The sequence below is a fragment of the Typopeltis vanoorti genome, chromosome 19, assembly GCF_054136105.1.
Source record: "Typopeltis vanoorti isolate ZY-2024b chromosome 19, IOZ_Tvanoo_1.0, whole genome shotgun sequence".
Classification (NCBI taxonomy): domain Eukaryota; kingdom Metazoa; phylum Arthropoda; class Arachnida; order Uropygi; family Thelyphonidae; genus Typopeltis; species Typopeltis vanoorti.
Window position 1 is genome coordinate 18,795,653 of NC_143567.1, and position 14,373 is coordinate 18,810,025.

At 36.1% G+C, this 14,373-nt stretch overlaps 1 protein-coding gene across 5 annotated transcripts in view; it reads right to left on the reverse strand.

Annotated features, from left to right (window-relative positions):
* LOC150095888 (protein pangolin, isoforms A/H/I/S-like) overlaps positions 1–14,373 on the reverse strand; it is a 441,413-nt gene that overhangs the window by 83,519 nt on the left and 343,521 nt on the right. For all 5 annotated transcript variants that reach the window (XR_016549928.1, XM_090409125.1, XM_090409123.1 and 2 more), the window contains one exon: positions 2,425–2,584. Coding sequence is in view for 4 of the 5 variants with exons in the window: in XM_090409125.1 (XP_090265251.1) it covers positions 2,425–2,584 (160 nt within the window). In the remaining variant the exon portion in view is untranslated. The remainder of the gene's footprint in view (positions 1–2,424; positions 2,585–14,373) is intronic.

Consider the following 14,373-nt stretch of genomic DNA (forward strand, 5'->3'; position numbering starts at 1 on the left):
TTGAGACTGCTTGCCATTCAAAAAGATTAGCCTCGTATTTAGTGTTGAATACTATGGCTACTCCTTCTTTTCCTTGATTGTCATTGCCTGAATATAACATTTTGTATTTATTGCTCAGAAAGATTTCACCAGTTTTTGTCTTTTTTGTTTCAGTAACCCCTATTATGTCGATCTGGTACTTATCTAATTCCTCAGCTAGCTCCATTTCTTTGCCATTCAGGCTTCTGATGTTGATAGTACCCACCTTTAACTCTGGTGATGTTGAGTTGTGGTGTGTTTTCAGATTTGTTCCAGTAGCTGACTTTTCGCTGTTCATCCTGGTTCCCTGGTGAAAACAACGTGGGCCTTGTTTAACTGGGCGACGCCCCAGCCGGCATGAAATTTTGTCATGTTGTACCATCATTTTTTATTCAGACACCTGTATAAACTTTAATAAAAAATAATAATAATAATTCTGCTTATTTTGGGTATCCTACTCAGCCAGTTTGCCTTTTAATCAAAATGACTGAGTAGGAATAATCATCGATTACATCAGTATTGTTTCCAATACTGCTTAACCATATTTTTACTACACTTGAGATACTTTCTACCTATAAATTCTTATCCCTAACTTAAAGCTTCTTTCATGGAAAGCTGAGCCAAACAGCTTGAATGGAGGCACACTGACTATTCTTTTGACATCTTATAACACACAAGCTGATATACCAACCATTCCTATGGTTACATTCCTAATAAGATTTTATTATATCCTAAGCACCTCCAAGTTTATCTACTCTCTATTCCCACATCAGTTCTTGTCACTACAGCATCTTCATCTGGAAAACTAGTTTTCCAGATCGTTCAGTAATTCAAACATCTCTTTTGCTTCTGTCATCTCCCTTATCAACATTGATTCCAGTTTTCTTTCCATATATATACTCTCCACAACATTTTTTTTTTCAACTCCTTAATAATACTGCTCATCCCTGTAACCATTTCCCATGCACTGCTAACATCCTTCCCTTGGCATAGCAATGCTCCAAGACCATTACTATGCCAAGTTCGTCATAATCACCAGTTCTGTAGTTCAGAATACACCTTTCTTGACTGAAATTTTCACATGCTTAGCCTGCTCCCAGGTCAAGACTGCACAATCACTCTCCCTAATTGGAGGTAAGTGATTATCTTGATTATGAACAAATTGTCTGCTGCTATCACCAGTTCCAACACTTTCAAACATCTATCCCATTCTGTTTTTGGTAATAATCTCTTGGTAGTGCATAAATCTATTTCCTTCCTAGTATGCCCTTTTTCTTCTTCCAATGTGTCCCCACTGTTGAAATTTCTCATAATAATTACTTGCCTTGTACTCACTGTGCCAATGCATATCATCCATATCAATCTCTGCATCCCCAGTCTACAGAAGTAATCAACTATACATTTTGTCCTGTTCATTTCCCACTACAGTGCCTCTCATAATCTTGCTTTCCTGCTGAACTGAGGCTCTTCTTGGTTTTTATTCTTCTGCTACCATCAACAATGCTGTCTCTCCCAATCCTGTTTTCTCTCTCTCTCCCTCCTCTAAAAATACAACATCTCTTAGATTCTATCTTTATAATCTGCCAAACAATCAACTATCACTTTCCCCTTCCTATTTCTAATAGTCTCAACTAACATCCATATCAAGAAAATAGTTTTGCCCTGCTCCCATCAAGCACACCTTATATCATGGAATCATCATATAATACTCTCTTTCCCCATCCTACCATTCAGCTCTACTTTATGTCTCCTCTCTTGTCAGCCATATTCACTACTCTAGAGAATAGGATCAATGAAAAAAAGGAGGAAAAAGGAATAACATTTAATACGAGTAAACTTCCTGAATTAAACACATTCTCAAGTGTAGTTGCATACTTCTTTTTGCAATTTCAAAATAGGAAACTGGACAGTATAACTTATTCAACTTATGAATAAGTTACACTGTTATCAATGGTGTGAGTATTGATAAAAATAGTTCTTTCATTTATTAGACAGAGCTCAAGAGAGAAAAACTCATTTTTGCCAGAGAAGACAATAAACAGAGCCTTTCAGAGTAAATAGTGATAATATTTGTGTTTATGATGCAATTATTACTATTTGGCAAAGTAATTTTATTACACTAGAACACATCAAAATATTTCCTTGATCTCAATTTATTTTCTGCTGAATTACTACTAGCTGATGAGATGGACTGCAACAGTTCCAAAAGAGAAGCCTTTCTTATGAACATTAAGCATACCATAACATACCCATGCCACTGTAAGCAGCAAACCTCATAACTTAATATTTTCTGTTCATTCCAAAAATCAAATAATTCACTTTGAAATTATATGAACAAAAATTCAATAGCAGTGAACTGAAATGAAAAATAAATAAATAAATAATAATAATAAATTTTGTTATTACCTCCATCTTGATTCTTGTCTTTCTTTCTCTTTTTCTTTTTACTATGTTGTGCATAATTATCCCTGGCACTCCATCCAGGATATAGCTGCATATGAATCTGCCTTTCTTTCCTTGCCATTTCATAGTATTTTGCTTGTTCTTCCCTGGAGAGACTGTGCCACTGGAATAATTTATATTATTTAATGATTACATCATTAAAAAGGATGGTTTGGTTAACATTTGAATAATAAAGAAAATATGTAAAATGATAATAATATACACATTTGGGTAAAACTAAATTTAAACATTATCCAAATTCATAAACTTTTGAAATCAGATGATGTTAAAATTCCCTCCAATATTTTTATTTCGGTACCTAAACTAAAATTATCTTAAATAATTTGTTTCCTTTTTTCTTTGAGATAAAGAATAAATTGTGCAAAAAATAACAATTACATAAAGAGTAGTGTTGGGGTGCTTAAGGGTCAAAGCATTCCTTTAAAGGAATGCAGAGAACGGACCAGGGCTTCTGACCTAATGTCCAATCCCCACATTCTCTTGGTGCACCCTGTTAGGTATCTACATGGATACTGAACAAATGAGGATGGGCTGGCAATTTGAGATTTAGCTGACCAAATTGTATTCTTATTGGCTTAAACAACAATATAAATGATAGTACAACATGAAAGAATTTCATGCCAGCTGGGGAGTTGCCCGATTAAACAAGGCCCCCCCCCCCCATTATGTAAATTTTTCATGTAGTACTATCATATCCTGTACACCCCTTGAGGGTAAATGTCAGGAATTTGATGATGAAAAATAGTAGTGAACAAATTAATCCAAAAAGGCTGAATTTTCATCAAATTGTTGTTTTGGTTTGGTTTTTCTTTCAGTTTACTGTTTTCGATTTTATTTTAGTTCACTATTTTGGTTGAGTGCTGCAATTTTAACTGTCTTTACGATGTTTATTAATAGTCTTTTGTGTTTTAATAGTGTAAACAAGTTGACATTCATAGTGTTTTATTTGTTTTGTGTAACTATAAAACGAATACATCTCCAAGAAAGCATTCAAAAATATGTACTCTTTCTGAGCACACATCATGACTCAAAGATAAAATTGCCAATGAGTGTGGTATTGATTTGGGTACTGTTAATGCAATTTTAAAGAGGTTTATGGAGACAGGTACCTTTCCTCCTGAAAGAAAGAGAAAATGTGGGCAAAATAGCAAAATGAATCTAAGATTGTCTTCTGTAGACTTAAATAGACTCTATGCAGATAGTGGGATCAATGTTACTGACATGACAGTCTGTCAAAAATTGCTGGAAGAAGGCCTGCCTACAGACCAATCAACTGTTGATGAAGGCTATGCAGAAAAAAAAGTTCCATGGGAAAAATTGTACAAAGATTGGGCTGTGTAGAAGTGGAAGAAGGTCATATTCTCAGATGAGAGCCATTTCTTTGTCCAAGGAGAATGAATACCATATGTGTCAAAAATCTGCAGATGAGAAGATGTCTCCCACCCACCTTCAACAAGCTCCTAAACACTCAGCTAAAAAGATGTTCTGTGGTTGTTTTACACATGCCGGCCCAGATTCACTTGTGCCTGTTGAGATATAATGAAAAGTGACCAATACATAAAAATATTGGAGAAAAGAGTAGTCCCAGAGATCCAGAAAGACAAAGAACTCATCTTCCAAAAGCCACACTTCAAATAAAGTGAAATAGTTCCTCAAACATCATAACATCCAATTTCTTCAGTTACCAGGTAACTCTCCTGACATTAACCCAATAGAAAATATCTTGGCCATAGTGAAAAAAGAGACTTGGAAAATTAAATTGTGGTACAAAGGATAACTTAATACAATCCATTATAAAAGTATGGTTTCGAGATGCAGAAATAAGAAAAATATATTCTACGTTGGTAGTGTCCATGCCTAAGCGAATTAATAAACTTATTAGGAAGAGAGGAGCACATATAAATTATTATGTAAAGTTAGAGTTTAATTTTTGTACTTATTTTCTTGCAAAATTAAAATTTTTCTTTAAAATGTGAGTGCATGGATTAATTTGTTCGCTGCTATATAATGATAATGAGAACTTACCTTTCTATTACACTTATAGTTATTACCCTCATTTTTTACAATGCATAAAAAAAAGCTATACTAAATGAACTAGCTTGTTCATAACTCCTCAATCTAGGATTTAACTACAAAATAAAACAAATTAAATTAGTCAAAAGACAATGCAAAAAAAAAAAAAAATTAAAAATCCAGAGGAAGTTGTGGAAGCATTTTGCATTCTGTGAAAATGAATTCCTTAAGCAAGGTCTTGTTTTGATTATTGCAATCCAATTATTTAACTAATAATCTGTATCTGTATTTATACAATACACTGAAATATGTAATGGGACCCTCCCGCTCCTTGCTTTAGAATGAAATACACACACACACGACTTAACAAATACACACACCCACTTGCACATGACAAGTACCTTTTGCCAACTAGTGGGCAGTTGTAGAATGGGTAAAATATTTTTTATTTAATAAAAAATAACTTTCCAAACAATTTCTTTTAACTTTAAGAAGATACAGATGTAATTGCATCTTCTCAAAATTAAAAGAAAGCAATTAGGGTTTTTACATAATCTGTCAAGCTCTATACGCATTGGTGTCCAAAAGTTAAGTATGAACTACATTTTTTCATAACTGTAGTCATGAAAAAAAAATTTTCATGACTACAGTTAATTATGGACAAATTTATTGCCAGCATATTAATAAATTATATTACATCAAAAATGTGTTATAAATTTTGTACAAATTAAATTGCAATATGTTTTTGGCAAAAGTCACAAATATCCTAAGGAAGGAATTAATGTACAGTGCATGCAGAAAACTATGCAGAAAGACATTTCAGTATGGAATATGTCCACCCTGAACTGCAATGCAGCTCTCACAATGTCGTACCATGCTTAACACAAGTGATTCAGGAGTTCTTGAGGCCAACTGGGTCCTTCTCCAGAGAAAGAATAAGGCCTTGTTTGTTTTCTGGAGGGGAATTTCGAGCAGCAATTCGTCTTCCTATTGCATTCCAGTATGTTCTATGAAGTTGAGATCTGGGGATCTGGCCACTTGATTCGATTAATATCCTCGGGTCTCCATAAATATCTCCACTGCTTGTGTACAATGTAGCGTGGCATTGTCATCCTTAAAACTGAATTCTTCACTTTTAGCACCATGGAACAATTGAACATGATGTTGAAGAAATTCGTTGCAATATCGTTCACCATTCACAGTCTCATTTTCCAGCACTTGAAGCTCAGAGTATCCATTAAGCATAATGACCCCCACACGATGACCACAGTACCATCGTATCTATGCCTTTCAAGAACATTCTCGCAATGGTAAGCAGTACCACCTTCATGCCAGATCAAATGTCATCTAGTGTCTGCCAATTTTTATGGATACCACACCACTGAAAACATGGTCTACAATGAGCTGTGGATAAAGGAACAGACTACAGGCCTTCAGGCTTACTTGCTGCAGAGTCTTGCCACAGTTTGTTGAGATATTCACAAACGTGTGCTTGGAGCCGATTTGCAAGCTAACCTGAAGTGGTGTGTTGATTATATTTTGCTGTTATAACCAAAAACCTGCCATGGTAGAGTGCAGACAACCTCTTAGCAGACATCTGGAACACATTTCATTGGTTTCAAACGTTGTCCAGAGCCTGGATACAATGCTATATGAGATTCTAAACTCTCTGGCAATATCAGTAATTCTGCTGCCTTCTTCAAGCTTTCCAGTAAATTTTTCCCATGTGAAATCATCTAGATGATGTCTTTGAATTTGTAACTTCATTCCTTCACAAAAAGAGCTTCCTTCAAGCACAACCTTTCACCTTTATCCTGTCAGGTGCTACAACATGATTCCTTTGTATATAATAATTCGAAAATTTGAATATGTACCTGCTTTCTACTCGAAATCATCAGTTATACAAAAGTGCCACAAGCTGATTTGTCTGAATTTGTAGTTGTAATCTTCGGAAATCAGAAATAATGTTCATTCTTAGGTTTTTGCACACCAGTGTGTGTACACACATATACATACATACATACATGCAGTGGAGAACACAGCCCCAATTATACAAAATTTCATGGAAAAAGCTGAAACATCACAAAATGTTAAAGTCTAAAAACAGACAAACTTTTATTATACCTTTGTTAACCATTTAAAAACCTAAACATACTTGTATCAGTATCCCTAAAGAGGTTAATTACAAGTAGGTATCAAAGAAGCATATTTTCCCATAACAATTATGAACTGTTCCCTTGCAGTTCATTTGACTGCAAATGAACAAAATCAGCACAGGTATCTAATTCAGATAACAGACTGCCTTCATTTCCTTCTTGCACAAAGTAGTGTAATAATTCAACAATAAATTTCCTGACTTCCTGGTTAGTCACTTGCTCATGTTCAGGTGCATCTGATTACTTTCCTTGTCTTCCAAGGAGAGTAATCAAAGAGTGTTTGTTGCAATTTGTCCATCAATTGCATACTCGCAATCTTCACTTTCATTGTAACATTGAAGACATAAATTGTAAATGCATAAAAACTATTCATAGTTTCTGAGGTGGTGTTACAGTTCTAAAATGATTTCATTTTCGTTATCGGTCAAATCTGCCATTTCCTGGTATGAATTCTTAAATTCACAGTGACCAAAGCAGTTCTGAATTGTTTTGCTACTTACTTCTTGCCAACTATCTGCAACAAATTGCAGATACTGTGAAATGGTAACCTTTGCACTGATTTCTTTGGCCATTGAAGATGTCAGTAGATTTTTCTTCAAGGATGTAGTGTACAAACCTTCTGTAATATATCTTCAAAGTTTTTATGATTCCCACATCCAGTGGCTACCAGGGACATGGTGTTAGCAAGAAGAAATTCAAGTTGAATGTTTTTCAAACAATCTAATTGAGGGTGTGCTGCACAATTGTCCAAAAGCAGAAGAATGTTTCTTGAATTTCATTGCAATTCTGCATCCCAACTCATTAGCCATTCCAGAAAAATAACAGAAGTCATCCATGCATTCTTGTTGGCATAATACAGAACTGGCAAGCTGCCCATTCTAAGTGCATTAAAGCATCGAGGCGTGGCACTTTTTCCAATAACCAACAGCTTCCGTTTGTCACTTCTCAACAAGTTACAGAATAGTAAAACAATCAACTGCTATTTTTGAATCTGATAGCATTGCAAGTTTATAGCTCAGGGTCTGGTGTGGCATGCTAAAAAGACCTGTTTTGGCAGCACCACAGATTTCATCAGGACGAAAAGTCCGCAGCAATTGGGGTGGTTTAGTTGATTTCCAATGTTCAGTTCACAGTATCAGCATTGTCCTTCTCACCATGTGCCTCCTTAAATTTCATATCTGGTTTTCCTTTGCGATAACCAATCATCTGTAGTTTTAAAGCTCACATGTCCCAGCTTTCTAGCTAACTCTTTCGATTTGGTTTTTAACATTTGACTATTAATACATATGCTTCATCCAGTTACAATAGAGAACCACTGATTGAGAGCTTCCTCAGTGTATGGATCCTTGCTTTCTCGGTTCCATTTTTGGAATTTTCCCTGTTGTCCATCACACAAGGCACCCATTCTTCTCACAATTTGTCTTACTGGCCTATCAAACATGTGATTGTAGAATCTGGAACACCAGTTATTTCTGACAACTGATGATGACTGGTGTTAGACAGTTGGCTTTTTATTTTGTCAAGTAAAGCGATTTTTAAATACCGCTACACTGTTAGTTACACTTCTTACTAAAAAATTAAGACACCTGTTTTAATTAAAGTATGCCACCTAAGTCACTGTAAGTAGAATTATTACACTGTCAAAACACGCACCTCCTCTCTACTCTGTATCCTGGCACTGACTTACAGCAACACTCTTTCTATACAACTCACTACACATGTGCCATCTACAGCCACTGCCCCAATAAAGTGCAGGGGGGGGGGATCCAAATAAGGAAAGCAAGTTTGGGTTATATTCTCGATTTGTTTCCATACTTCAATATTTGTCCCAAATAAATGGCTGTCCCAATTAACCGATGGTGGAATCCACTGTACATATACAAACTGTTGTCACATGTAGCATCTACTGCCATATAAGGCAAACATACATATGCTTAGAGCCAACAGTATCTCCTTATATGTTGTTCAATGGCATGTGGAAAACTCATGAACTTCAAAAGAGGAGTTTAGGATGCTATATCAGTGGTATTATGTGCATATTTTTTTGAGTTTCGTAAAAAATTTATCGGTTTTCTAAAGTGTGTATATAAGTAGATTTGGATTTAATTAAATCATAAGTCATTAAAATATGGTTTGGAAGTATCTATTGTCAACTTAATGTTTAATTTTTTAGATATAAATGCAAATTTTCTTTACATTGCTATAAACATACCGTATTTACTTGAATACAACTCATGCTTTTTTTTGCCCAAAATTGAAGCTGAAAAATGTATAACTTATATTACATAATTCTATATAAATATATGATACTTATAACTTGCCCTCGCTATATGCGAGGACAAGTTATATTCGAGTAAAGATGGTAAGTTATTGTTAAAACTATGGGAAATGTATTATCAATATTCAGGATTATGAAGTGTTATTTGCATGTGATTAGATGGAGTGCGTACCCTTCTCTTTCATTTACGTGTGTGTAGGTAAGCTTATAATTGTACTAATGTTTGGTTTGAGTATGTCTGATTGATCTTTATAAAAATACAAAAAAAAAAAAAAAAAAAACTCAGAATTTTGCTGATGTTAAAAATTATTATTATTATCTCGGGCGACTCCAAGGAGTCGACAGACTCATCGAGGGAGGCCCTAACATCGTGTCAAGAGCAACTATTCGACATTCACACAGTATCTATCATACCTTGCCTTGAACTCATTCACGGTCATAGCACCCACAACAGACTCTGGCAGCTTATTCCACTCATTCACCACTCTCCAAGTAAAAAACCTAGTTCTAACATCGCTGCTAACCACACTCTTGCCCAGCTTCCATAGATGTCCCCGAGTTTTCCCACCACCAGTTCTGATCTCAAAAATATCCTTTGAATTAATCCTATAGAAACCCTTTAGCAATCTGAATGTCTCAATCATATCTCCCCTTTTCCACCTATCAACTAATTTCTGCAACCCACAAATCTTCAACCTGTTCTCATAAGGTTCATTCCATAGACCTGCTATCATCTTGGTCACTCACCTCTGGATCCTCTCCACCACCTCCCCATCAAGAAGAAACCTAAGTGACTAAATCTGGGCACACTAGTTTAGATGGGGTCTTGACAAGGCTCGATATACAGCAACCAAGTGATTTGATGAACTGTTTGGCCACTTTAGCAATGTGCCCCCTAAACTTTAACTCGCTATCCACCAACACTCCCAAATCCCTGGCTTCATCAATCTCCTGGAGTACGGTTCCACCAATCTGATATTCTGCTGCTAATCTTTTCACTCCAAAATGCATAACCCTTACACTTTGCCACATTAAATTGACATCCATTTTCCCCAGCCCAGTCCTCCAAACTATCCAAATCATCCTGCAAAATTTTGACATCCTGTGTACTCACAATTGCTCTACCCAACTTTGCATCATCAGCAAACAAGTGAACACTTCCTCTCAGATCCTTTCCTATATCGTTAATGAACAAAGTGAAAAGTAGTGGTCCAAGAACAGAACCCTGCGGCACACCACTAGTCACAAGCTGTCTTTTGGACTCCACTCCTGAATAAACCACTCTCTGGTATCTCTCCATTAACCACCCTCCTATCCATCTCACCAACCCTATATCCATCCCCATCTGCTCCAGTTTACTGATTAGAGTAACATGTGGTATCCTGTCAAAGGCCTTGGCAAGATCTAGTAGAATCACTGTAAACCCATTACCCTTATCCAGTTCAGCTGTCACCGTGTTATAATACATGAGCAAGTTACTGAGGCATGACCTACCCTTCACAAAACCATGTTGTTCCCAATACAGTATCCCATTTTCATCTATCCAGTCCTGTATTCTTCTCTTGATTAATTTCTCCAAGACCTTGGCAACGATTCCTGATATGCTAATCGGTCGGTAATTTACAACAGCAGTCTTGGAACCTCTTTTATGCAGTGAAATTATTTTCCCTCTTTCCATAACCTCGGGACTAACCCAGACCCGAGACTTAAATTAAACAAAATAGTCAAGGTTACTGACAATTCTTTAGCGCTTCAGTTACGACACAAGCTGGTATACCATCCAAACCCACAGATGTATTGACATTGAGGTTTTGCAATAGACTACTCGCTTCCACTTCATTCACTACAATTCCCATATAATCTATTGGTTCGTTCATTTCTGCAATGTCACCACCTGGAAGATATATTCTTGCAAAGTGCTCGCTCAGTAATTCAACTATATCAGCTGATTTGGTTACCTCCCTAACATCGGCATTCTTTAAAATCATTCTGCCATATATACATTTTTTCTTTTACTTGCAACATATCGAAAAAACCGTTTAGGATTCTCTTTAGCCTGCATGGCCAATGTTCTTTCATAATCCTTTTTTGCTTTTCTTACCACACTTATTACCCTTCTGGCCTGCGCTTTATACCGTTCATGTGCCTGCAGGTCACCTTTCTCCTTAAATTTCCTCCATAGTTGTTTCATTTTTTGCAGCTCAAGCTTAATGGTGTTATTCATCCATTTAATCCCTACTTGATTTATTATTCGGACTCTAGGTATATAGTCAGCCATTGCTTAATGCAAACACTTCTTTACCGCCTCCCATGCACTATCAACTTCTAGTCCTTGCAGTTGTACATGCCATGGCACTGAACCAATCAATCTCCTAAGCTTGTCATACTTACCAGCCCGATAATTCCACATGTACCCTGTCTTAATTGTAAAATCCACACCTTTAGCCACCTCCCAAGTCAAGACCCTATGATCACTCTCACCAATTTGTGGCAACGTGGTCATATTCGTTACAGTCAAATTCTCAGATGCAATTACCAGTTCAAGCACTCTCTGACCACTAGTTACATGCTGTTGCAGATAGTTATCCCTTAATAACCACATAAAATCCAATTCCTTCCTCCCATGTGTCCTCTCCTCCTTCCAATCAATGTTACCATAGTTGAAATCTCCCATAATAATTATCCTCCTTACACTTATTGCTTCTATTTGCTTATGCATACTATCTCCACCATCTATTCCATCACCTGGTCTATAGCAGCACCCAACTGTATATTTAGTTCTGCTAATTTCAAGCTCACACCAAATAGCCTCAAATGTGCTCTTTTCTCTATCCAGCAGTTTCACTTCTATTCTTCTTGGCTGTAGCTCATCAGCTATCATCAATAACACTCCTCTTCCCCCATTTTATTCTCCCTGTCACTCCTGAACACACCATACCCCTCGCATTCAATCCCGCTAGCTGTGTCATCTTCAGTCAGCCATCTTTCACTAATGCCAATAACCTGTGGTCTGGAAGTGCCAACCAAGGCCAAAAATTCTTCCCTCTTGTCCCTAATACTTCTGGCATTTGTATACATGAAGAAACCGATTTGTCCCATCCCTATTTTGATGCCTTATACTAACTATCCCATTCTGATTCATGGTTTTTCCTACTCGCTTGGGCATATTACACACATTTACACACTTAACTGTCTCCCTAAAATCTGCAAATCTACCCCCCACTTAATAACTCTAGTTTCCCTGGTTCTGTAACTTCACTTCCACCACATTCAACAACACCTTTTTCAAGTCTCCACACACCAAATCCATTTAGATGTAATCCATCTATTTTATATAAATCCTTTTGCCCATCAAATTCATTCCACACATCCACACCACTCATCAAACATAATTCACGCATAGTCATTAGCAATTATGGCTCTCCTTCTATACTCTTCACTGTCATGCCGTGGCAACAGACTCACCATCCTAACTCTCTCACTCTTTCCTTTTGCTACCTCAAGCAATTCCTTCACATCCTCACTCATAGCCTTTTTATTTCCTTTCAAATCATTTGTACCAACTACCACTATCAATTCCTGTTTTACGTCTTTAAATTGTGAGGCTTTATATGGCAGTTAGAATTACACTTAAATGCAAATAAAAAATATTCACACTATCAACAAAGTTGAAGAATGGAAGTAAAAATTCCGTCATTTTACATTCATTCAATCTGACATAACTTACAATAATCACTGTTACAATATTCTTTAATTTTACCATTCTGGTGTGATTTTTTGATTATTTGAAAAGGTTCTCGCAATACTTAACCACATAATATGTTCCCCAAAATTTCAGTTGGCAAGTGAGAAACTTTTGCATCAAAGATTTGCCGATTTTAGCATGCACACTTAAAAAGGTCCCACCCCTGTTATAGCTTGTTATTATTCTTGACTAAACAAACACACATAACAACCACAGTAATAAGTTTTAATAAGTAAATATTTCATCCTAAGTATCTTAGGACATCATCAGTACAATTAATTCAAACAATACTAGGAATAACATACAGTTAGGGCGCATGATTACAATGGAATCCCAATATGCGTGCAGTAGCGTGTTATAGAATTAAAATATATCTGGAGGGAGAAAAAAAAAATACGTTAAAATAAGATAACATATATATAAAAAAATTATTTTACACAATTTTATATGACAATTTCCATACTTTAGGAATATCAAGAACGTCATTATGGTTTAGATTTGGTCTGTGAAGTAGGGCTTCAGCACTTTCTTTATATAAACGTTAATGTTTATATAAAGATCTATGTAGAAGTTTGGCCTTTTCCCAATGGATCCTATGGTTTGGTTTTTTGACTGCGTGTTGAACGAGGCCAGATTTCTGCAGTTTGATAAGACAGATATGATCTTGATGTTCTGAAATGCGTTCATGAACAGATCTACTGTCTGTCCATAGTAAGACAATTTACAGGAGCATGGAACCCTTTACAGGCAGGTAGCATCAGAGGTGAGAGTTTGTCTTTCGGAGTAGGTAACAAGTTGATGGATTTGTAGGTAGTAGCAAGTTTGTATTTCTTCATAATTTTTGAAAGACGTTCGGAGATGCCTTTGACATAAGGCATGGGCTTGTTCTTGTCTAGGTTGATGTGTGGGGAAGTGACTGAATGATTTTTTGAGTTGTTTTAAGATTGTATCCATTTAGTATGGCTGTATTTTTGATCATTTTCAATTCTTGGTTTAGAGATTCTTCAGAGGAGCAGAATCTGTGTACTCTGGTTACTATAATTTAATGATGCCAAATTTTTGAGATGGATGATGAGCAGAAGAATTGTGAATGTAGCGACCTGAAAATGTGGGCTTGCAATAGACAGAAGTGGAGATTGAACCATCTTCTTTTCTTTGGATGTGTAAATCCAGAAAGGAGATACCATGTGGAGATTCTTTTTCTAGTGTAAATTTGATGCGAGGATGAAGGTTTATTTTATCTAAAAACATGTGCAATTCTTGTTCGGAATGACCCTAGACAGCAACGACATCATCGACATATCGTAGTCAAATTTTTGGTTTGGGTTTTAAACATGAAAATTTTTTCTTCAAGGTATTCTAGAAACAGGTTTGCTAAGTTTGGTGATAAGGGAGACTCCATTGCTGTTCCTTCCTCTTGCTTGTAAATTTTTTCTTTCCAAGTGAAGTAACCAGACGTGATAACAAATCTGAATAATTCAACAATATCAGATGGAAATTTTTGAGTTGACAAGTCTACCGTTTCCTTATGGGGAATATTAGTGAAGAGGGAGACAATGTCAAAGCTAATTAGCATGTCAGTTTCCAACAGTTGAATGTCTTTTATTTTTGCGTGAAACTCTGTGGAATTTTTAATTGAAGAAGCTGAGTGGCCTATGTGAGGACAAAGAAGGTTAGATAAAAATCTTGATAACTTGTAA